General features: G+C 46.3%; 1 protein-coding gene across 5 annotated transcripts; it reads left to right on the plus strand.

The window, feature by feature from the left end:
* Nucleotides 1–400: 400 nt before the first annotated feature.
* On the plus strand, nt 401–15947 carry LOC123044744 (protein CHROMATIN REMODELING 4). Of its 5 annotated transcripts, none has more exons than XM_044467585.1 (11): nt 401–706; nt 1797–2038; nt 3056–3157; nt 3251–3931; nt 5581–5631; nt 5755–8451; nt 8910–9067; nt 9398–9512; nt 12626–12693; nt 12794–13400; nt 13658–15947. In XM_044467585.1, the coding sequence occupies exons 2-11, from the start codon at nt 1817–1819 to the stop codon at nt 15683–15685; spliced, it is 6729 nt and encodes a 2242-aa protein (XP_044323520.1). In that variant the 5' UTR covers nt 401–706; nt 1797–1816; the 3' UTR covers nt 15686–15947. The 5 variants fall into 5 exon arrangements, with proteins under 5 accessions (XP_044323520.1, XP_044323525.1, XP_044323521.1 ...); XM_044467590.1 differs by having other exon boundaries at nt 8913–9067; XM_044467586.1 differs by having other exon boundaries at nt 422–706; nt 1794–2038.
* Nucleotides 15948–25897: the final 9950 nt, after the last annotated feature.

A 25897-nucleotide genomic window follows, 5' to 3' on the forward strand; every position in this document is an offset into this window, starting at 1 on the left:
ATGAAAGCTGAAGGCTGGAAAAGGCAGAACGTAAGAACAAAAAAGGAGTATCTATCTTCAGGTCAAAAAAAAAAGGAGTATCTTCTTTCCCAAAGCTCGCAGTGTCAACCTGTGAAACCTCAAAAAACCTTGGCACTAACTAGAGGAGCAGCTTCCCACCCAAACAACGGCCAACGGAATCATCTCATCAATTCCATCCACCCCCACACCCGCCGCCCGCGCCCGCGCCTGGAGCGGCGGGCCGCGGCCACCCACCCGCCCGCCGTCTCACGCCACCGCGGAAGCCGGCACTCACCTCGCGCCCGCCCCCACGTGTCCCTCCCTGCCGCCAGCGGGCCCCGCCTGTCACCCACCTCCGCCCCTGGTGGGCAGGCGAAAGCGACGCGTGAAGGGAGCGCTGCGCACGGCCCCCCTACCACCCCCCGATGGGTGCCCCTCCCCATCGATAGCCGCGCCGCTGTCTGCTGCCCCCGCCCTGCGTCCCCGTTCCCCCATTCGCACCCCTCCCCACTGCCCGCATCTATTGCGCCGCCGCCGCCGCCGCGCTCCGCTCGGTTCCGGCTCTCCCTCCGCGCTGCTGTGCTCTGTGGGGCGCCGGGCCGCGCGATCCGCCGCGGCCTCCGTCGATTCCGCTCCAGTTTCGGGGCGCTGCGGCGACCCCCCGAGGTGAAGCCGCTCCCGGTACTGCGGTTCAGCGCCTAATTGGGTGGGTCTACGGGATTTTTTGTCAAGAATTTTGCTGTGTAGAGGTTTGACTGTCGGACGGGGTGCGGGGTGCGGGGTGCTGGCGGAGATTCGGATTTGTGTTGGTTGCCGGTTTGGGCGTTTTGAGGTGCGAGTTTTGTTAGCAGCTGGTGAGCTTGTGTAAGAAACGGTAACGCTTCTATTTGTCACATATGATTCATAGCTGGTTCTAGCTGCCTGTGCGCTGTTTCTACACCACTGTCCGGCAGAGAGTAGCAGCAGGGAAAATCCGGATACGTGTTGGCAATGGGCACACGAGGCGAACCATCTGGAGTGTAAACTATAGTATTTGCTAGTCGTGGCTGAATTTTAGCACTACGTCACATCGTGTGTTTGACTGCTTATGCTAGACTCATTAAGTGGATTTAAAAGCAATATATCACAGGGAATTTGTGGTAGATTTTTGAGCGACGTACCACAGAGATCGGTAACACAATCGAGTTGTATATTAATGACTGAAGCAAAGAATTAGTGTGAGGTTCCTAGTGGGATTTGGCTATGTATTTCATGCCTAGGTTATACGTGAAGTTTCATTTTGAGTATCAGTTCATTATTGCAACAAGTCCTGACAAGCGACAACAATGCTATGTTCTGGTTATCATTGTTTTCTGCCGTTTAGCTTTCTTAAAGGGGTCATGCTTGGAAAATGTTCTGCTTTGTTTCTTTGTTGCATATCATTAATTTCGCTTTGTCATGTTCTATACATGAATTCCTTTTTTTTGGGATACATTGGCACAAAGCAAAAGGAACATTCAGTGAACAATAATTCAAATGCTGTCATTTATCCGTTAATATGAGACTGATCATCAGCTAATGCTTTGTATTTGTATGAGAACACTATACAAGTAATCTCTGAGTAAATCCATGCACCTCAAGTCCTCGGTTGTTCTAGTACTTGTCTCTTGAGCTACTTTTAATCTCGCTTTAGATTAGTATTGTAATGCATACAATACTACATGACTACACAGGGAGCTTAGTATATTCAATTACTGGTTGTCTACTTTTATATTTTGGGTTACTAATAAAGAAATGCATTCTTCTGTTGCTAGCAGCATGTGACGTCGGTACTCAAATGATGAAGGAGAGGAGCTCTTTATGTGATAGTGCAGCAGATGGAAATTGGGTTTCAAAATTCAAAAGAAAGCGAAGCAAGCTAACAGCTAGCTCGTCAAATGAGCATGAGGCTACATCACCAACATCGGACTCTATAATGAACAATGGTTCCATAAAAAAGAGGTCCAAGCATGACACTAGCATTTCTACATCAGCCAAGAAGATAAGAGGACACGATGGGGTGAATTCCTTCTCTTTTTATCAGTTTATTACTTGTCAGTATATCTTGTGGATATTGTCTGTGATTTACTCTCCATCCATCCATATTTGCAAGACCTATTTTGACCAGGCTTGTAGATTAAAAAAGCTCTATGATTGAGGAAGTCACCAACACGAATGCTTATCAGTAGTTTTAATATGGTCTCTCTTACCTCCTCTTTTCACATGAGAGGTAAGAGTATATAATAGATCTGAGCCGTTGATTTCATTAAGTAGTGGGTCTGAGTAACTCTTACCTTCTTACCTCCCTTGTGAAAAGAGGATGTAAGAGGGTCCATGTTAAAATTTGCCAATGCCTATACCATTCTTATAATTCTCTGGAAATGCGAGACAATACTTTGTGTGCTTAGTATGCATGCATTAACTATGGATGCATGCCTTCCAACTTTTGCGAATATCACAAAACAAATAGGCATACAAAATTGATCAATGGAAGTACTTCATGTGTTGCTCTTCCATGACTAAATGCTAAACGATGATTTAATCACATTTTCTGTTTAACCATGGGTGTAACACCTTTCTTCATCGGCCACATATTGTATAGCTTTGATGAAACGACTAGATGGTAACAGTTCTGGGATCTCTCATCACACAAATACTTGAAGTGATGCTTTTCAGTAGGAGCTTACATGTTCTATTAACATGTGGACTCTCCGGTGCTCGCAACAGTTTGTCATATCTGTCAGTGTGAAACCTATGAATTGTTTTGGTGTCGTCGCGTTTAGGATGCAAACTATAATTGAATGGCAGATCTTATTAAATCATCATGGGACATTCTAGGCAACTATATCTGCCAAAAGTAAAATCAATACTACGTTTTAACTGAGCATTTACATCTTCTCCAGTTATTCACTTGTCAATTACAAATTATTACCACTTTAAGGCTTCATGTACTGTTATTTTTCTTTACAATACTTTTGTATGTCACCTCTATTGCTGTTCAACTTATCTTATACACACATTCTCTTTGTTTCTTCAGTATTTCTATGAGTGTGTAGAATGTGACCTTGGTGGCAATTTGTTGTGTTGCGATAGCTGTCCACGGACATACCACTTGGAATGTCTTAATCCCCCCCTTAAGGTTTGAAGCGTTTCTACTGTTTGATTGCACATCTCTCTTTTTTGGTGTACTTTTCTGTCTTAATATCTTTGCACCGTTACATTTCAAATATAGCGTGCACCGCCTGGGAACTGGCAATGCCCAAGATGTCGTACGAAACAAGTTAGCTTGAAGTTGTTAGGAAATGCGGATGCTGACACTTCCAAACGTGAAAGAACAAGGAGAATGCGTACAAGCACCATAGCAGATAGCCCATCTCCCCATAACAAAGTCTCTCTCAATACCCGGAGTCCCATACAAGAGAAAAGTGAATCAAACGAACAAGTAAAACTATCATGCCCTGGTGCATTGAAGGAAGGTGATCTCAGTGTGAAGGACAATGAAGTTCAGAAAAAGAAGCCATTGATAGTACATTTGAAGAGGCGCTCGACCAAAGAATTATCTGCAATTACGAAGCCCTTGAAGTCAGGATTCATTGGCCAGTCTTCAGAAGAGAAACAGGAGAAACATGGAGGTGCTTTGAAAATTAAGAAACATCTGCGCTCCATGGACTTGTCTCCAAAGAAATATAAAACCAAGAGACAGCATAGTCACAAAGACTCTAAGCGATCTGAAACAAAAAAGCTCAGATATTTGGCAACTGATGTTAGCAGTGATTCGTCAATGGGGCCATCTACATCTCCTGAGCACTGCGAATCACCACCAAAAAGGAGATCTCTGGATGGCAGAACACCTACATCTAGTGCCAAGAAAGGGAAAAAGAAAGTGAAATTTGTTGATAAACAACATTCAGAGGTATTCAAACACGCTATGTTTTATTCTAATATTCAAAACCATAGACATTTTCTATACACTTTACCTTACCAGAAATGGCGCTGAGCCATTTTCTGGTTGATGTACCTACTTGAACTCATTTAGTATTGTTAGATGTTCAGTTAAGAATATTTTTTCATTTAATTTCTATCTCTGCCATGCCATTTTTCTACCTTCTCATTCTCTGCACTTCTGCAGCTTCCTTTGCTTTTGTTAGCACTTTTTCTGTTATAATCTTCATAAGCTCAGTTTGTTTCTATTACAACCATACTTTGTGAACGAACTAAATAGTATTTCAGCAAACTTGCGACAGTTATTCTTGTTTGAACGGATTAATAATTTTTCAACAATACATCTTGCCATGCTTTCTGACTTAACCTGGGAGATACATGGTAGCTTTGATAAAATCTTATGGTTCATCTTGTCAGTTTTATATTATACTGCGTTTGGATGTTCTCATTGGAGGCTTGGAATCTGAATTGGTATTGTAATCTTTCAATTCATGTGTTTGGTTGGACAGCGAATTGGCAGGCTGTAATGAAACGAATACGCTGGCTGAATTACATCCCACGCGAAGTGCCTGCCCACGATACAGAGCTATCCCGCTCCGAATCGCACTGAAATCAGCCTACCCGCAAAACATACCTGTTCGAGCGACCGGAAAAAAGAAGGGGATAGGAGAGGCCGACCGCGACGACCTAGCAGACGCCGCCGGCGGCGGCGGCCACCACCACGGAATCCGGCGACGGCGCAGGTGTCGTCCTCCCCTATTCCTCAGCTCCTACCTGCCGTCCCCCTGAGCCACGCCCTGCCATGGAGTCCGGCGGCGACGCCGGTGCCGCCCTCCCCTATTCCTCAGCTCCTGCTTGCCGTCCCCCTGAGCCACGCCCCGCCATGGAGTCCGACGGCGGCGCAGGTGCCTTCCTCCCCGACAGGCTCCGGCCGCCGTACCCCGCCGTTCCACGCCTGGCCGTCCTCCCTGCCCGCCGTCCCCGACCCTCTTCTGCTCGATTGGCCCTGCTCGCCGGCGTGGACGTCTTCTGCTCTGGATCCCGCGGCCGTCGGGGTTTCCCATACACGAGGAGCTGCGCCTGCACGAGCTTGGCCCATCACGCTCGCCGGCGTCGCTCCATCCCGGTCGCGGATGGTCCGCTGACCGTCGGGGACGAATGCGTCCTGTGCTCCCCACGGCTGCTCTGCCCCCAAACCGCCAATTCCATTGTATGGCATCCAAACGTAACATTGGTATTGCTAGCTTATCTAATTCCAACCTGCAATATTTTGTACATCCAAACATCTGTATTGGTATTGGAGCCCATTGCAATACAAAGGTTGATTTGGTATTGGATCCAATGCAATTCAGAGGCTCTCAATGGAGACATCCAAACAAAGCGTTAGTGGTATTTGTAATCCCTTGACACTAAACTGGCTTGATTATTATTTTCTACTTCTGTTTTTGGGTCTAATTTTGTCCATGCATTTTCGGATCATTTGTCTTTGGTTGCTACCATGACCAGCCTTCACTGCTTTTCTAATGTTTGTCTCGTTTGATGATTCATTCTTATCTTAAATATTTTTGCTTGAACATATCTATTCAGAATGCCGTTAATATATCTGGTAAAATGGTGCAGGTGCTACCTGTGGCAGGGGATACGATAATAACTCCTCAGGAGGATCTGCAGGTTTGGTCTGGAAAATACCTACACCATCAACTACCTGTGTTGCATCTTCATCCATTCATTTTTTTGCCTTCCCTGTCCTTTTTTCTACGTTCTCTGATTTATTTCAAACATTGATTTGCTTAGGTTGACCGCATCCTAGGCTGTCGGCTTCAGACAAGCCAAATCATTTCACAGCCCCATGCTTCATCAGAGCAGATTGAATTAACTAATTTGCAGCTGGAAGGCGGGGTTCCTTCTAGTTCTTCCAGTGTGCCAACACAGCCGTTAAGAAACGATACTGACACTACTCTGGAGGATGTGTGCGCTGATGAATCAGCACATGATGCCTGTGAAGATCATTTGGATGGTGGTGAAATGCAAAAGGAGAATAATGGTAAATACCATGAAAAGGAATCAGTGAACCCAGAGGAAGCCACAAAGACACTGTCAGATTGTTGCACCGACCAAATCATCACAGTAAAGGATGCTGGAGTAGTAGGAGAAAACATACCTTCAGTAAATGGTGAATTTGAGGCAGTATCTCATGTTCCAGTCGAAGGAACATCGGAAAAGGGTGATATCAAACTTTCAGTTTCCGAAGTTGATGCAACTGTGCAGACCAAACAAGAGTTGACACCTGAAAGTAAAGTCCATGGAAACATAAACGAAATTGCAGGAAATGGCCATGATACTGCATATGAATTTTTGGTCAAATGGTCTGGAAAATCAAACATCCATAATAGCTGGATTTCTGAATCTGAACTAAGAACATTAGCAAAACGGAAACTAGAAAATTACAAAGCAAAGTATGGAATGGGTTTGATAAACATTTGCAAGGACCAATGGTGCCAACCACAACGCGTTATTGCTCTGCGTGTTTCCTTAGATGAAGTAGAAGAGGCTTTAATCAAATGGTGTGGCCTTCCTTATGATGAATGCACCTGGGAAAGATTAGATGAACCTATCATGCTGAAGTATGTTCATTTGGTTACTCAGTTCAAAAGCTTTGAATGCCAAGCTTTGGACAGGGATGTGAGAGGTAACCGTGCAAATGCAAGAAACCGCCAAGAGCTGACTGTGTTGATTGAGCAGCCAAAAGAACTTAAGGGGGGCATGCTCTTCCCACATCAACTGGAAGCATTGAACTGGCTGCGTAAATGTTGGTGCAAGTCAAAAAATGTTATCCTTGCTGATGAGATGGGTCTTGGGAAGACGGTGTCAGCTTGTGCTTTTCTGTCGTCCTTGTGCTGTGAATTTAAGATTAACTTGCCTTGTCTTGTCTTGGTTCCTCTTTCTACTATGCCTAACTGGATGGCTGAATTTGCATCTTGGGCACCTCATTTAAATGTTGTGGAGTATCATGGTTCTGCACGGGCAAGATCTACAATTCGTCAATATGAGTGGCATGAAGGCGATGCAACCCAGATAGGTAAAAGCAAAAAGTCTCACAAGTTCAATGTCTTGCTTACTACTTATGAGATGGTGCTTGTTGATGCTACATATCTTCGTTCTGTGCCATGGGGAGTTCTTATAGTTGATGAAGGGCATCGTCTGAAGAACTCTAGCAGTAAACTCTTCAATTTGCTCAATACATTTTCATTTCAGCACAGGGTTTTGTTGACTGGAACCCCATTACAGAACAACATTGGTGAAATGTATAATTTGTTGAACTTCCTACAGCCTGCTTCTTTCCCTTCTCTAGCATCATTTGAGGAGAAGTTTAATGAACTTGCAACAGCAGAGAAAGTGGAGGAGCTGAAGAAACTGGTAGCACCACATATGCTTCGAAGGCTGAAAAAAGATGCAATGAAAAATATCCCCCCGAAGACAGAGCGAATGGTGCCTGTCGAATTGACATCAATCCAGGCTGAATACTACCGTGCTATGCTTACAAAGAACTATCAAGTACTGCGTAATACCGGAAAAGGTGGTGCTCATCAGTCATTGCTCAACATAGTAATGCAGCTTCGGAAAGTATGCAACCATCCATATCTTATTCCTGGAACTGAACCCGAATCAGGTTCACCAGAGTTTTTGCATGAAATGAGAATAAAGGCCTCAGCAAAGTTAGCTTTGTTGCATTCTATGCTCAAAGTGTTACACAGTGATGGGCATCGTGTTCTTATTTTTTCTCAGATGACAAAACTTCTTGACATCCTCGAAGATTATCTGACTCTGGAATTTGGTCATAAAGCATTTGAAAGAGTAGATGGTTCGGTGTCTGTGGCTGAGCGCCAGGCAGCTATTACTCGTTTCAATCAGGACAAGACCCGTTTTGTATTTTTGTTATCTACACGGTCATGTGGTCTTGGGATCAATTTGGCAACTGCAGACACTGTTATCATATATGATTCTGATTTCAATCCGCATGCTGATATACAGGCGATGAATAGGGCACACAGGATTGGGCAGTCAAACAGACTTTTAGTGTACAGGCTTGTAGTGCGTGCTAGTGTTGAGGAGCGTATCTTGCAACTTGCCAAGAAGAAATTGATGCTTGATCAACTTTTTGTTAACAAATCAGAATCTCAGAAGGAAGTGGAAGATATCATTCGCTGGGGAACTGAGGAGCTCTTCAGGAATAACGATGAGGTGAATGGTAAAGATAATGATGAAGCTTCTGGTGCCAAACACGATGTATCTGATATTGAGGTTAAGCATAGGAGGAAAACTGGTGGCCTAGGTGATGTTTATGAGGATAAATGTATTGGCAGTTCTACCAAGCTTATTTGGGATGAAAATGCTATTATGAGGCTTCTTGATAGATCTAGCCTTCCAACAACTGTAGCTGAAAGCACTGATGGGGATTTGGACAATGATGATATGCTTGGCACTGTAAAGGTAATTTAATAGTGTGTGTTTTTCTTCAAATAATGAACATTAAATGTTTATGCAGTGATTCATTGGTAGGTTATGGAAATGAGCGTGTCGTCTTGTACATGTCTCACCAAGCTATGGTACTAGTTAATAGGGATAGATCACTTGGTTTGGAAATTCCTAACCAGAGTCATCTGACTAGAGTCTATTGTCATTATCTGCTTATAGATGGATTCATGCGCCAATTTTGAATCCAGTCTCTTTGTTCTTGGACTACATTACTATTACTTTTCTTGTTTCTTTTGGATGGTGGTTACTAATGTTGTTGTGATGTACTCCCTCTGTCTCAAAATGTAAGACGTTTTTTGACAGTGTAAAATAACTTCTTACGTTTTGAGACGGTAATAGATTTTACCTTGTGCAATTGAGAACTTATCTCCAGGGATCTCAATTAATAGTTTCTTTTACTTTCATTCGTGAAGCAGTCAATCGATTGGAATGATGATATAAATGATGATCCCGGTGCTGCTGAGGACATTCCAAATATTGATAACGATGGTTGTGAACAGGCATCCGAAACAAAGCATGATGCAGCTAATCCTGTGGAAGAAAATGAATGGGATAAACTTTTACGTCTCAGGTGCTTTACAATACCATGTAGAAGTACTTGTTATTTTACTGGGCTATCTATTGCCTTGATGATCTTTTTCTTCATATTTTCTTGTTTTACTTAATAACTTTATCAAATCAGAAACAGAAAGACAAACTAAATGGAAGAATAAATACTCAAATTCTAGAATGTATCCAATTGGAGAAGTTAGGAAGCGGTACATAGCACCTTATGAAACCTTAGGTCAGACAGGGATAGATAGTCATGGTGTACTAATGGCAAGAATCACTCTTGTTTTCTAGCTCTCTCTCTCTCTCTGTGGGCATGATGGTTGGTTCTAAATGCATATTTGTGTTTCAGATGGGAGCAATATCAAATCGAAGAGGAGGCATCCCTTGGTCGAGGCAAGCGCTTAAGGAAAGCTGTTTCTTACAGGGAAACCTTTGCAGCAATTGCCAATGAAGCATTAAGTGAGGTACTTTTGTCTTTAAGGCCCGCGCCGCGCGCGAACATTTCTGCCTTGCTGCTGGATGTTCTGTTTTGGTAGTAAGTAACGAGATCTGTCCTCCTAGCAAGTAGGCAAGGAGTATATCTTCATGTTGACCACCTTGATCCATTGATTGTGGCATATACCGTTATGGCAACACCGAGTTTTTTGCATAAGTCAGGGGATGGCAGTGAAGACAGTTTTCCCTGAAGGCAACGTTTGATTAGCATGTGTTAAGCATACAGCTACCGCTTCCTTCTGAGCCAGGATCAAACTTAGATTTTGACTATGGCTGAGCCAAACTGTGGTAGAACGAGCCTACTACCAAACATTGGTTGTGTCTCCCCTAACCACTCTTAAATACACATGGTTTTGCGTGACATTGCGATGCTAGTGCTGCAAAATTTGAACCTGGAAGTGAAAACTGAACCACAGGCCCCATGCGATTCAATTTTGCCCATGTCGTCATGATTTTTTGTTTGAACCTTAACATTACTTGGAGCATGCTTCCTCGGTCGGCTGTACCCCTATGGACTACATGGAATCCGTCAAGGCCTTCCTGAGCGCGATCCCGATTCACCAGCTCTAGCGCCCCCCAAGAAGACTATCAGGGCGCTCGAGAAGATCTAGCGAGGCTTCCTGTGGGTCGGGCGCGCGGAGGCAAATGGCAGGCACTACCATGTTAATTGGCAACGCGTCGCTAGGCCGCTCTCGCTCGGCGGCCTCGGCGTGCGCAATCTTGCCTGGACCAGCCTCGCTGCTCCGCACACGATGGCTATGGTTCAGCCGTACGGACAACACTAGAGAGTGGGCTGGCCTCGACTTGCAGTTCACCGCCGATGAGCGTGCATTTTTCTTTGCGTCCACCACCATGCAAATTGGGAATAGCATGGAGGCCCTCTTCTAGGAAGACCGATGGATCGATAGCCCGTTCGTGAGATTGCACCGCTCCTATATGCATGCATTCCCAAGTGCCGCCACAAACTCAGGACCGTCGCCGATGGGTGCGGGACATACACGACATACATGGCACGGTTGACATCCATGAGATCGGGCAATACTTGCAGCTCTGGCACACAATCGGTCGCACGACCCTCTCCGCCGAGCCGGACCGCCTCTCCTGGAAGTGGAGTCCCCGCAGCGTCTACTCCGCCAAATCGGTCTACATCGCCACTTTCAGTGGCTCCACGGGCTGCGCCCCATGGAAGCTCACCTGGAAGAACTAGGCGTGTCCGCGCGCCCGATTCTTCCATTGGCTCGCCCGCCTCGACCGGTGTTGGACGGCAGACCGCCTCGCCCGCCGCAACCTGCAGCACCCCGCGCGATGCCCCCTATGCGACCAGGCCCCGAGACCATGCACCACCTCATCCCCGCCTGCCCCTTCCCCCGGCAGATCTGGTACGAGGTGCTGCACTGGCTCCGGCTCTCCTGCGTTTCGCCCGACAGCGAGTCCTCACTCAATGACTGGTGGCAAACGGCGCGGCAGCTCACTGCAAAACCTATGCGCAAGGGCCTCGCCTCCGCGATCCTCCTCGTCCCATGGATGATTTGGAAACACCGTAACGATTGCGTCTTCAACCGAGGACGGCCCTCGGCGAATGACCTGCTTATGAAGATCAAGGATGAGGCCGCCCTCTGGGCCAGAGCAGGCGCTCTACGGCTTCGCGCCATCATACCACAAACATGGGACGTTCACTGATGTGCTCATGAGCATTGTAACTGCCTCCCACGAGAAATGTACCCAAACTCTCTTTCTTTCCAAGGCAATGAAATGCAAGCTCTTGCGTTTTCTCGAAAAAACCCGACATGGAATCCCTAAACACAAACCCCCCTCCCCCCTCTCTTGTGTTGAAAATATATTTAGACTGGGTACTCCGAGGATGCTTGGGACCTTTTTCGACCCAAAACATCTCCAACAGAAGCCCATCATAAACTCATTACGAAGTTGCAAATCCTGGAAATGTGGTTGCACCCTAAGAGCTTCTCCAGCGGTAGACCCCATTTTCTGAGGCTTCAAAATTTGACACCACTCCCATTTGTGAGCACCCATTTTCTTTTGCCTTTACATTGACGTACAGGACCCACATGTCAGTTGGCCAGTTTTTCTTCTTTTCCTTTATCTTCACTTCCCGTGGGTCAGCGCCCTGATGTGGCAGGGCGCGGGATGTAGGGGTGGGGTGGAGATGGCCGGAGGGAAGGAGGCAGAGCGTGGGCGTGGCGGTGCAGAGGGGAGGAGCGACACAGAGGCGGAGGCGGGCTGACGAGAATGAGGGCGGAGATAGCAAGCTCGGCGGCATAACACCTCGGGAATGGTGAATCGGCTGCTGGAGGGGAGGCGGTGGAGCTTGATGGCGTGGGAGGAGGAAGGTGTGTGCGTGGGCGGCAGATGAAACTTCCTCCTGCTCTCTGTTGATGGGAATTGGGGCTGGGCTGGTGGCCAAAAAATGGGGTCCTCCCCTTTTGGGGGACCCAGCTGGACCTTGTTTTTACCCCCCAAGCCCCCAAAAAATTGTTTATGGACTGTGCTGGAGATGCTCTAAGCACCGGCAGTCCTTCGCTAGCACCCCAAATTGCTGGCTCCATGACCACGTCCCCACTCAGCCTTTCCCTGCAACTGCAAGCCACTCCTCTGCAACTGCAAGCCACTCCCCTGCAACTGCGCCTCTCCAAAACTTAAGTTTTGCAATGCAGAGAGTATCTGGTGTGAACAAGTATGATCTAATCATAAAAAAAACAAGTATGATCTAATTCTGTCGAATATTACCTCAATTTGTGGCTCCTAGCTATACGCCTACGACAGATATTGTGAAACGTACTCCCTCCGTTCCTAAATATAAGTCTTTCTACAGATTTCAATATGGACTACATACGGATGTATATAGACGTAGTTTAGAGTGTAGATTCACTCATTTTGCTTCGTATGTAGTCCATATTGAAACCTCTAGAAAGAGTTATATTTAGGAACAGAGGGAGTGTAGATTCACTCATTTTGCTTCGTATGTAGTCCATATTGGCTGCACTGTGGTTTTCATTAGCTATTTCCCATGCACTCTTAGATTTTATATGCAGCTAGGAAATGCTTTGCTGATACTGCTATGCAGGATTCTGACGATGGGGATGAACCCAAGCGAGAATACACTGCAGCTGGACTGGCTTTGAAGGAAAAATAGTATGCCCTCCCCTTCTCTCCCACCCCTCTGGGGATCCATGTAATTGCTTTTGCATGCACAGTTTTTCTTCAGGCATTGATTTACTTCTGGTTGCAACAGTGGAAAGCTCCGAGCTAGACAGAAGGAAAGGATTGCTCAGCGGCACACAATCAAGAGCTATGCTGATGATAAACTTGAAGATTTCATAAAACTATATGACTCTAGTGTTAATGAATATGGTGTAAACCCTCTGAGAATTGTAGAAGATCCTGACTCTGCGCAGCCATCTGGGGCTAAACGTTTCAGTGATTCAACTGCACAAATGAGGCATTCCTCGAAGAAAGCAAAGAGATATCCTGAAATCTCTCGAGAGCTCCATGCCAAACTTGCTGCGAGTGCTACTTCGTCGAAGCACCACCCAAAGGCAACTGATGTCTTAAATCAAGGGACTCCACATCACCTCTTACCTGTCCTTGGCCTTTGTGCTCCGAATGCTGATCAGGTAAACTCGTACAAGAATTCAAATTGTGGGTCAAACATGAAGGAGCAAAAACGAGCTAGTGGTGAAGTATTCAACAAGCCACTGTCACCTTCTGCTGCCGAGTATTCTAGTGAACTCAAAAATCAGGGCCAATTGGATCCCAGCAAGACTATGCTTCCTGGTTCATCCGAAGCTTTGCGAAGGCTGAGTAACATCATTCCAGATAGCTATTTCCCCTTCAATCCTGTATGTCCTCATCTCAAATTTGCACTGCTCCTTTTTACATTCCGCAGGATTATTTTATTTAGTCGCGTTATTATCACTGTCCATGTTGTTCCCCTGTCAGAAGACAAAAGTTAATGTTTCCACATTATTTATGTTAGGACGGCATGTTGCTTGCACCCTAAGATTTCTTTTTGTACCTATAGTCAACAATAGTTATTCTTGATCAGAGCATGCTGTTTTCTGTTAAGTAAAAGGAATAACATGGTTCTTCTGTGCAGATTCCTCCTATATCTGGGAAGGGGCTTTGTGACCCTGTTGAAAATCCTTTACCTTCTATTGCTTCATTTCAAGGGAAGATGGGTCTTCCGAACTTTGGTCTGGAAGACAATATTCCACTCAGTCATATGAAGTCAGTACCAGATCTATTTCCCAACTTCCCACTGGGCACTAATAAGGAGTATGCTCGTAATTCTATCCCAGAATTGCCAAACAGTTCATTTTTACCAAACTTCATGGCAGATATTGCTGGAAGTTCAAAAAAGGCGAGGTCAAAATTCATGGCAGATATGTCTGCCCTTCTTCCTGGGTTAGGTATTAGCCCAGTTCAACCATTCCATTCAGCCATGCCCGAAAATCACAGGAAGGTATTGGACAATATAATGATGCGTGCTCAGTATGCCACAAATAAATTCATGAAAAAGAGGTCAAAACCTGATTATTGGTCGGAAGATGAACTTGATGCTTTGTGGATTGGAGTTCGTAGGCATGGAAGGGGTAACTGGGATGCCATGCTTAGAGATCCAAAGTTGAAATTTTTGAACCACCGCACTAGTGAAGAGCTCGCATTGAGATGGATTTTGGAGGAGCAGAAAATTATGGAGGAACCAATGCCTACAGCCACCAGAAGTTCCAACTCCACATTTCCTGGTTTATCTGATGCCATGATGTCTCGGGCACTAAGTGGAAGCAACTTCTCTAAACTTAAGATGGAGCCACCTAAGTTGCAGTCCCACCTAACTGATATTCAATTAGGTTGCAGTGATATACCATCTAGATTTCCTCATATTGAGCCTTCGAGTTACATGAGTGAGGGTGGCCCATCACTGGCATCATGGAAGGATTTCAAGAATAAAACAGGTTATGGTGGGGATTTTCCTGGAAGCACATCTGACAAGTGGGAGAAAGCTGATGTTGGACCGGTCCCACCATATATGTCAAATCCTTTTATGATGGAAAGTATTGGTTCACTACCCATAAACATACCAAACAGTAGTTCGATCCAGCAGAATGAATTTGCATCAAGTTCTCATGAGAACATTCTTCTTCATAGTGTCACAGATGGGCAGGCCGATTTGTTTCACGAGATGCAGCGGCGTGTGAGGTTAGGTAAACAGCCCATTGAAATGAATCTGTATCACACAAAGCACTCAAGTCCTCTACTTGAAAACGCTGGCATATTTGGAAGTTCCAGATCAAACAAGCTACCGCATTGGCTTCAGGAGGCCGTGCGCGCTCCATCTAAGCCAATTGAATGTGAACTACCAGCAACTGTTTTAGCAATTGCAGAGTCTGTGTGCCTACTTCTTGGAGAACAAAAACCAGCAATACCTCCATTCCCATTCCAAGGACCTCGCCTTTCTCGCCCAAAGGACCCGAGAAATACTCCAAAGAAGAGAAGAGTACATAAGGTTCAGCAAGCAGAGCATCCCAAAATTGGATCTGGGCAAGGTGATCAAATATCTGCTCCAGCACCAAAATTAATGGAAGCTCCACCTACTTCTGCAATTGATCAGACTAATGATGCCCCTTCACTAAACTTGAACTCTTCATCATCTTCTTCCGCTGGCAGTCAGAGGCAAGACGTGATACCTCCTGCTTTTGAAGAAACACGCAATACAATGGAAGTTTCAGAAGCTCTTGCTGCTGCTTGCACGGCCAGGTCAGAGGCTCTTGAAACTGGTTGTCAGAGAGATGAATTCTCTGGGTTAGATGGCATTACCAGTGGGTCTTGTAGATCACCAACGGGGAATGCTCCTGAAGCTGGTGCTCCAAGGAGGGGATTGTCGGGACCTGCAGAGTTCTCTTTGCTGCCAGTAGTTGATGCAACTGGATTAAGTACCACACGGGCAGTAGGACCTGTATCAAGTGATGATAAGGAGCCAGAACAAGAAAATCCATTAGACACGGCGAAGCTGTTGGAGAAACCTACACCACTTGACGAGAGTAGGGATTCAGGTGCATCACAGTCAGTTGCAGCTCAGATAGTTGATGAAGATAAAGTCGACATGGTCGCAGATGAGCGTTAGACTTCAGTGATGAGCTCAAGATTTCGTTTTCGTCCGTTTAGCGCTGGGATTTAACCTTTCCCAATGTTTCCAGTGTGAGGGGTGCAGTGTGTTTGTATGCTTAGTTCAGATGGAGTAGAAACTCCAGGGACTAGTAGTTTAGCACTAGTCTGTCCGGAGCAACTCACGAGATCCTCTCTATATACGTGAAATGTATATTTGCTAACCTGGTGTGGACTGCGGACAAGTATATTCATTTATTTATGCGTGTATGGTTAAGATAGTCCTACCACCCAGGTTACAATGACATGCTTTTCATTTTCTTTTTAGAAGTACCGAGTCACGGTCAAAGCTTACTCTCTGGTAGTTTTATCACGTGTTAGTTGCTTCTGAGTTTCCTTCATACATTATGTTTAGTGGTTAGTATGATTGTTCTGTTTAAATTGCTGATGATGCTGATGCTGATGCGACTTTACCTTGGTTAGCATCACCATTCTGTTTGGTTTGTTGATGATGACTGGTCCCCATTCCCCACAAATGTTTATTTATGTGAGTATGAGATCGTCTGTAAACGTGTGCATTTACGCGGCTTGCTGATAGGATTTGAGCTTACGCCTTAATGGCTTTCTCGTTTGCATACGGTTGCTTTCGTTGAGTTTAAGCCAAAAATTTCCCTTGAACTGGCAACTAGTCCATTGTGTGCTCAAGCCTCTACAACTCAGAATTTATGATTTTTTTCTCCACTACTACAGCGCACTCGCACACAGCATGTGTACATAAAATAGACAGAATTTCTTATTTAACACTCTCCTCCACGCCAGCAGGAAAAGTGCCATGTTAGCGTCCGTGTTGAGATGCGGATGCCGTTGTGCTGCGACAGAACCGAGGACCATGGCTCTAGGACGCCATGCAAAGCTCCGCGTGCGAGGACAAAGCCGTGCGTTATCCGCTGCTCTTGCTCGCGCCGTACCAGGCCGCTTCTTCCGCGAAAAACATCTTCCAGTTCTTGTGCATGCTCGATCCGGTCGATTCGTACATGCATAGATGAATGAGCCCTTTTAAGATGGTCCCTCGTACCTCAGAGGAGGTAAGAGTTGATATGAACCGTTTTATTTTATGAAAATGATAAGTACCTGGTGTCGGGTACGAGCACACTGCAAATCGAATATTCTCGATGGCAATTCTAGTGACAATTTTTCGTCAAAATATAAAGGGAAACGTTTCCCTACGACCGACCGGCGCAACGCTTGGCCGGTTCATCGTGCGTCATATGATGCGGAAAGATCATGTGTCTCGCAGCGCTGAACCTTATCCACACGCGAGCTCCCTCTTCTCCCCGAGCGACCTCCTTCTCCCTCTCTCGTCTCTTGTCGGTGGAGGGCGACCACCACCTGCCGCCGCCTGGACGCCCACTGATGCTGCGAGCATCTCCTCCCACCGGTACTACTATGAGCATCTCGTCTCCCAGCTCCAAGCTACTCATCGCCGCTATGGAGAGATGGCGTCACACACACCCCCGTTGCAGGGATGCTGCATGGATCGGTTGGTGGTGATGCATCGCCGGGGAGACCCGCGAGTTGGGTGTTGCAAGCGGAGACGCCGGTGGCACGGGCCTACTATGGGAGGGCGAGGGCGAGACATTATTTTTGCTGGAATCTGGAGACATGCCTAGTGCTATACCTACGACCAAGCAATGAAAAAAAATTCTACACATATACGGCAGAAGCTATGGAAGACCACGAAAAGTTGCAACCGGTGATGAAAAAAGCTTCATCTGGCGACGAAAGAAGATTCATCTGGCGTTAAAAAAAGTTTTAACCGTAGAGACGAATTCTATGGACGACAATGAAAAGTTGCAACCAGCTCTTACAAAAGCTGCAACCGGAATTGAAAAACGCTTCGAACTTCATGTCTTAGCTGCGACCCGCGACGACGATGACGACATTTTGCTGCAACTATAGTCGGTTTTTGCTACAATCGGCGATGGAATTTGCTACAAACCATTTTCATGGCTGCTATTGTGCTACAAATGCGCCGACGAGCACGCCGAGGTTGATGGGGGTGGGATCTTGCGAACCACGGATGCCGAGATCTGGTGTGCAGGCGACGATTAGTGCGATCTTCCAATCGGCATGTGGGGAGAGTTGCGGCCAACAACCCAACGGGTCGGGGGGGGGGGGGGGGTTGAGCTAAATGGCGCCCGTGGCGGGATACAAGCTCGGGGGCACGTCACAGCGCTGTGCACGTGGGGATACGTGAGGCGAGCCACCGACGGGCACATCCGAAAGGGGGCAGGAGTTGGTGGCTCAAAGTCGCTCTCGCTCCCTCTCTCTCTTTCCCTCTCGCTCTCTTCGTGTGTGTGCGCGCGCACTTGGACGAAGGAAAGGGACGAATCGGTGTGGGAGCAAGATAGAGATCAAACGGCTCACATGAAGTGCATCTGACAGCTAGGTGCCGACCAGCCGGCGCCTAGCACTCGCTAAAAATAATCTGCACGAAGTTGCTACACTTGCGAACTAAAGTTGTCATCCTCACATCACTAAACCTGCCATCGAAAACGTTCGATTTGCCATGTGCCCGTACCTGATGTTTGGGGGTTATCAGATTCCTTATTTTATTGACTAGTGGGCCCAAATTATTAGCATGTGCTAATTAATTTTGCCTGAACCGGTCACCCTTACCTGTTGCGCAACGTAGAAATAAGGAAACCCTCCATCAATCAAAACAAAAAAGAAAACCCAAATGATAAGTGCCACACGTGTGGCAAGAAGTAAGTTGGTCTGAATGTGGTCATCACCACCCGTTTTTTCTGCACGAATCTTTTAGTGCAGTCACCCCGGCTCGAGTGCCACGTTAGCGTATGACGACGTGCGGTGGAACCGTCTGTAACGCCTCGGATTCGTTGCACCAGGTGTCTGCCAGTTATTTGCCGTCGTTGCCATGCCATTAGCTTGCGTGTTGCATTTTATCATGTCATCATGTGCATTGCATTGCATACCTATTCGTCTCATGCATCCGAACATTTTTCCCGTTGTCCGTTTTGCGATCCGGTACTCCTATGTCCTCCGGCGTCCCCCTTTTTGTCTCCTGTTGAGAGCGGGTGTTGAACTTTCTCGGAATGGCCCGAGGTTTGTCAAGCAGCCTTAGCACCGGTAGACTGCCTGTCAAGTTTCGTGCCATTTGGAGGTCGTTTGATACTCCAATGGTTAACCGGGTAACCGCAAAAGCCTCTTTGTCTTGCAGCCCAACACCCTTCCAAAGTGGCCCAAAACCCAGAAAACTCCCCTCCATGCTCTCGGTCGTTCGATCACGATCGTGTGGGCGAAAACCGCTCCTCATTTGGACTCTCCTAGCTCCCAGAATTTATAAATAGACCCTCCCCGTCCAAATTCGTGGATGAAATCCTACCCTAACCCTAAAACTTCCCCCGCCGCCACCGGACACGTCCGCCCCCGGCCGGACACGTCTGTGCCTCTGTGACCGGCGAATCCCAGCGCGCCACGTGGCAGCCGCCGCCGTCCGCTGCCCGCGGCCCGCTCGGCCCGCAGTAGGCCCCCGCCGGGCCCGGATCCCGCGCCGCCGCCCGTGCGCCCGTCCACCCCGCGCCTCCTGCGCCCGTTCGCCGCCCCGCCCACGCACCGCCGCCCGGTTCCTCCCGCCGTGGGCCCGCGCCCGTCCCGCTCCGCCGCGGAGCTCCGCCGCCGCTCTGCTCCGCCGGAGCCGCGCCGCCCACGAGCCTCCGCCCCGCCGTCCTCGCCGCCCCCTGCCCGGTGGCCGCGCCGCCCGGCCGCGCCCCGCGCGCCACCGCCCCTCGCCGCTCGCCGCCGCTCGCCGCCGACCTCCGCGCCCGGGCGCCTCGTCCCCAACGCCGGCCGCCGCCACCGGCTGACGCCCGCGCCCGGCCTCGCGTCGCCTTCGCCGGAGCTCGGCCGGATCCGCGAGATCCGGCCGGATCCGCCCCGGATTCGCCCGTCCCCGTCGTCTCCCTCAACTCCGGCGAGAACCCCGGCGAACCTCGAAGCCCGTGCCGAAGAACCCTAGATCTGGAGATTAGAGGTTGACCCCGAATTTTCCCTAAGTCTCTGTTTTTTTAACATTATCATGCCATGTTCATCGCATCATATCTCCATGCATACTGCTCCGTTTTATGCGTGTGATATATCAGAACGTTCGGTGTGAGATGCTCTACATTTCGTTCCATTGCACGATGTTCATTTGAGCTCATCTTGATGCCTGAATCATCGTTGCAAGAGTGCTATATGATGTTGCCTGCTGTCTGTTAACAGAACTTGCTCATTTGTCATTTTTGCCATGATTGATGTGTGCATCCTATGAGGTTGATGTCTACATGTGTTTTGAACTATGCCATGCCATCTTTACAGGGGTGCCATCCATGTATTTTTGTGAGTTGTGTAGTGAGTGCATCAAGCTTGTTAAGTAGGGTACTTGCTGTTACTGTTTTGCTAGGCTGAATCTGTTATTTCGTGATGCTATGTAAACCTGCTGCTACAAGTCATTCTATGCATAATCTGGAGATGTTCATTAAGGGTGTTTTGTTATACATGTCATGATCTATCCATCCATGCCCCTGGTTGCATTTATAGCCTGCTGTAGCTTGTTGTAAACTTGCTCCAAAGTTGCTAAATAATGTTGCCGTCAGCCTGTTATCATTAATTTCAGTTGTCGCCATGATTGTTGCTAGTGTTCCATGCACCCTATGAACTTGATCTTGCCATGTTTAGCTTCTCAAACATGCCTTCTTTCTGTTGGTTGCCTTGTGATGCCATGTATTGCTCTGTGGTGAGTGGTACAAGCTCACCAACATGCCTACTTATCGTTGTTCCTGCCATGTTTGAATCTGTAATATAACTTGCCATGTTTACATGCGTGCCATCATATTTTCTGATCCTTTTTGGCTCTTGGTCAGTAAAGGACTTTTATTCTATGCATTTAGTAGTAGCATGCAATGCCTTTGTTTTCCATGACTGTAACATGTTGTTTGATAGCTCTAAACATTGCAACCTGATGTTATTTCAGCAAATTCTGAAACTGTTATTATTTGCAATCTTGCCATGTGTGTTTGAGCATGTTCTAGTGATTTCTGGAGATAACTCAGTGTTCATGTTTTGTAATCCTTTACTTGTAAATCATACCCATGCTTTTTGTTTTTATATTGTGGCACTATAGCATGTAGTTTTGGTGCTTGCAATATGCCTAGTTGCTGTTTTAGACAGATTGTTGTTGTATCATGTTTGAAGTGTATGTGTTGAACCGTTGCTCCGTTTTGAGTGTGCTCTATATGAAACTTGCTTAGATTTGTGTGTAGTTTCATATTACCTTGTTGCATCCTTGTTTTGAGGTGTTTGCTTGATGTTTGTATGCATTTTGCATCAATGCCATGTTTAACTTGTTTTGCTCATATCTTCTAGGCCGTAGCTCCGAATTAAATGAACTTTATATGTAACTTGACTAGAATCTCGTGTAGATCATCATGGTGCATTTTAACTTGCTGTTTAACAACTTGAACATAAGGTTTATTCAGATCTGGACCAATTTCGAAACTTGCATATGAGGACTTACCGGAATTGTTATATGTTGTTCCTGACCTCATTTAAACTTGCCTTGATGTGTTGTTCTTGTTTGCATCATCTCTTGCCATGAGTATCTTCATGTAGTCTTGTCTTGCATCATGCTTGCTGTGCATCATGTCTTGTCTATGTGTGGTGTGTTTACCGTGTTGTGTGCTTCTCTTGATAGTTCCCGTTTCGTTGCGATCGTGAGGATTCCTTCGACTACGCTCGGTTCATCTTCGTGGCTTCATCTTCTTTATGGACTCGTTCTTCTTCCTTGCGGGATTTCAGGCAAGATGATCGCTACCCTGGATCTCACTACTATCATTGCTATGCTAGTTGCTTCGTTCTATCGCTATGCTGTGCTACCTATCACCTGTTTATCAAGCCTCCCAAATTGCCATGAACCTCTAACCTTTGACACCCTTCCTAGAAAACCGTTGCTTGGCTATGTTACCGCTTTGCTCAGCCCCTCTTATAGCGTTGCTAGTTGCAAGTGAAGTTGAAGATTGCTCCATGGTGGATAGGATTATGTTGGGATATCACAATATCTCTTATATTATTAATGCATCTATATACTTGGTAAAGGGTGGAAGACTCGGCCTTATGCCTGGTGTTTTGTTCCACTCTTGCCGCCCTAGTTTCCGTCATACCGGTGTTATGTTCTCGGATTTTGCATTCCTTACGCGGTTGGGTGATTTATGGGACCCCCTTGACAGTTTGCTTTGAATAAAACTCCTCCAGAAAGGCCCAACATTGGTTTTACCATTTGCCTCACCACCACCTACTTTTCCCTTGGGAGTCGCTCTCTCGAGGGTCATCTTTATTTTAGCCCCCCGGGCCAGTGCTTGTCTAAGTGTTGGTCCGAACCGAGCAGCCTGCGGGGCCACCTCGGGGCAACTCGAGGGCTGGTTTTACTCGTAGCTTGACTTATCCGGTGTTGCCCTGAGAACGAGATATGTGCAGCTCCTATCGGGATTGTCGGCGCATCGGGCGGCTTTGCTGGTCTTGTTTTACCATTGTCGAAATGTCTTGTAAACCGGGATTCCGAGTCTGATCGGGTCTTCCTGGGAGAAGGTATATCCTTCGTTGATCACAAGAGCTTATCATGGGCTAAGTTGGGACACCCCTGCAGGGTATAAACTTTGAAAGCCGTGCCCGCAGTTATGGGCAGATGGGAATTTGTTAATGTCCGGTTGTAGATAACTTGACACCCGATTCGAATTAAAACGCATCAACCGCGTGTGTAGCCGTGATGGTCTCTTTCCGGCGGAGTCCGGGAAGTGAACATGGTTTTGGGTTATGTTTGACGTAAGTAGGAGTTCAGGATCACTTCTTGATCATTGCTAGCTTCACGACCGTTCCTTTGCTTCTCTTCTCGCTCTTATTTGCGTATGTTAGCCACCATATTATGCTTAGTCGCTGCTGCAACCTCACCACTTATCCATTCCTTTACCCATTAAGCTTTGCTAGTATTGATACCCATGGTAATAGGATTGCTGAGTCCTCGTGGCTCACAGATTACTACAACAACAGTTGCAGGTACAGGTTATACGATGATCATGACGCGAGAGCGATGCTTGCTTGCGTTGAGTTCTTCTTCTGCTTCTTCGATCAGGGCATAGGTTCCAGGTCGGCAGTCTGGGCTAGCAGGGTGGATGTCATTTGAGTTTCTCTTTGTGTTTCATCCGTAGCCGGATGATGCTCTTATGTTTTGTGATGTTGTATTCGTGTGGCATTGTATGCCTCTTGTATGTATCCCCATCTATTATGTAATGTTGATGTAATGATATCCACCTTGCAAAAGTGTTTCAATATGCGGTTCTATCCTTGGTGGGACCGTCGAGTCTCTTTAGGATAGTATCACATATTGGGCGTGACACCGTCGCTCACCCGAATGCTCCACTCGCCCTCTCGCTCCACTTGCCGTTAATCTCACACAGTTGGCATTTCTAGTCACGCCCAATCGCCCACTCTCTCCACTTGCACCCCCCCTCTTGCTATCCCCCTTCATCACAAGACGGTTCAGCGGCGAGGCGATTCCGCGGCGCAAGTATCATGGAGGCCAATTCCCGTCACCACAAGTCCACACAGTTGATCCACCGCGTCGACCTTGTCACTGGGCAAAGGTAACATCTACATCCTTGTTGCCCCCCCACCTGCTCTACTATTCCACGGCGGTTCCTCGGCGAATCCGCGGAGGAAGGGTCCGAGAGATCGGTTCCTATCACCGGGAGTCCATGACGTGTAGCTAGCCTCTCCGCGGCGTTGGCATTGTTGCGCGTGGAAAGCTCCACCCGTAGCGCATCCTCCTTGATTTCCCCCGCATACCCTTGGTCATTCTAGGAACGCTAGATAGCTAGCGTTTGTTTGAGATTCAACAAAGATCTGTCTAATGTTTCTTGGAATTTCTGGTCGTGTTCATGGTGGTTGACTGTCGAAATAGATCCAAGGGGTTTCATGGTGGTTTCGTGAGGTAGATGGAGAGAGGATTGCTCACTTGTGGGTCATTTGTACAGGTCCGATGTTGTCCATGGCAACTCCCCTAATCTATATGGTTGTCAATTGCCATGTGTTTTTGTATGCTCTGCAATTTGTAACATGGCAATTTTGTATCTACATTCCAATATATGCACTCCTTTTCTGACCTTCTCAATATTTTTGCCATTACCCAACTAATATTTTTGCCATGTTACTGTATAAAATCATGGCAACCGTTTGAACCTCACAATTGGTATTTTGGTATAATGTGACTTGAAACCTACAATGTTGTTTTCAACCAAATTACCATGTTATTTTTCTCATTCTGGCAGGCCACAGTACCCACATACACTAGTGAATCAACTTTTTTCAACATTTTTGCAACCCCACAACCTAACACTTGCCATGTTACTATATAAAACATGGCAACTTTCTCTGAACCTCATAAATTGTCATTTTGCATACTCTATTTTCAAAATTGCCATCTTGTTTTCAATAAGATTGCCATGTTATTTTGTCATTTTGGCATGCCACACTACCTGACATTCATTCAATGTTCATTTCAACATTTCCACTCTAGGCTCTGGCATGTTTTTCCTTGCATCCTAGTGCCTTTTATGTTGCCACTTGGGGTTTCTGCCATGCCCACACACTTTGATGATTAAGCATGTCATATAAAATACCTATGATTTTTCTATATTTATTAATTGCCATGAGAGACAAAATGAACATATCAACTAGAGAATGTACATCAAAATAATTTCCATGGAAAATACATTCTTTTCACCATTTCCATAGTTTTAATGTAACTGGAATTTCTCTATGTACAACGTATTTGGCACTATTTTTGTACAACTGTTGGCATGCTTTTCTATATATATTTCCATACAATCCCCCACGGTTTGTTTAAACATAGTTTCTTTTTGTCTTTTATGTTTTTTTACAGCATCATGGTTCGCAACCACGAGGACAATGAAGACGAGGACTTCATGCCGGTGCCACGGGATGATGCGGCTGCTGGCAAACACGAAGGGAAGGAGGTATTTGTTTTTTTTGCTTTGTTTGATCCCTGGTGCAACTCTAGCTGATATGGCGGTCTAACTTCTTATGGCAATTATAGTATACTACACATGGAACTATAGCATAATTCATATGGAAATTGCATTTAGACTTCACATGGCGATTGCAATAGTTGATACATGGCAACTATAGCACACTACACATGGAAACTATAGTATACTACAGATGGCAATTCCATTATATGGCACATGTCAACCATAGCATCCCGCAGTTTGGAAACACAACACACTTCCACATGGCTTTTTTCTAGCGAGTGAACATGCTATTCTGTTTCAAATGCACAAATGACAACTTTAAATTTTTATTTCTAACGACCTTCATTTTCATGCTCAGTTTTTTCTAGAAGAAGAAACCACACAATAAGGTTTGCAAGAACGATTAACAGAACTTAACCAAAAATCCAGTCCTGGGAAGAAGGCAGCTGCTACGAAGATGGGGATGCTGGCATTGATGGACACTCAATGTACAAACTTAGTGAATACTGCGTGCGATTGGCTTCGGGAGATTTATTACCCTGCCTCGAGGGATTTTGTCATTTCAAGCCGTGGAAGGCGCCCTCTGGGTCAGGATTACATTTTTCCACCTTTGGTGTCCGCCGTGGCGGAATGGATGTACCTTACCAGGTGGACAACAAAGTTGAGGAACACTTGTTCCCTTGATTGTTTCCTAGCGAGGAGTCCATGCTGCTCATCTCTGCCCTTGCAACTTCATTGGGTGGTATGAAAACCCATGGTGACGTCTTTAAGATGAATATCCTCATGTTCCTAATCTCGTCCGTCTTTGCGCCTACCACGTCCATTTGACCAATCAACAGATGCTTTGCTATCCTAGTAAATGTCCTTCTTCCTTTTTCTTATCTTTTGTTGTCCACCCTAACATGCTTTTCAATTGTTATTTATCCATGCATGCTATATTTTTTGAATCGCATGACAAGATAAGCGATGTTATTAACATGAATTGGTGCAAGTTTATTGCCGAATTCCTACATGATTCCTTCAGTAAAAATATGTACAACAAGGGCTGCCGCCTTCATCTCATGGCAAGTGTTCTCTGTCTTCTTTTTTAAACTTTGTGTCATATGTGATTTTCCATTCATTTAAAT

Source organism: Triticum aestivum, chromosome 2B (assembly GCF_018294505.1).
Source record: "Triticum aestivum cultivar Chinese Spring chromosome 2B, IWGSC CS RefSeq v2.1, whole genome shotgun sequence".
In the NCBI taxonomy this organism is placed as follows: Eukaryota; Viridiplantae; Streptophyta; class Magnoliopsida; order Poales; family Poaceae; genus Triticum; species Triticum aestivum.

Excerpts from the sequence above, each read along its gene's own strand:
- LOC123044744 (XM_044467585.1), top strand. The coding sequence starts at position 1,817 with ATGATGAAGGAGAGGAGCTCTTTATGTGATAGTGCAGCAGATGGAAAT. Across the intron at positions 3,932-5,580 it reads TTGATAAACAACATTCAGAG|GTGCTACCTGTGGCAGGGGA; the intron begins GTATTCAAACAC and ends AAAATGGTGCAG. Across the intron at positions 13,401-13,657 it reads GCTATTTCCCCTTCAATCCT|ATTCCTCCTATATCTGGGAA; the intron begins GTATGTCCTCAT and ends TCTTCTGTGCAG.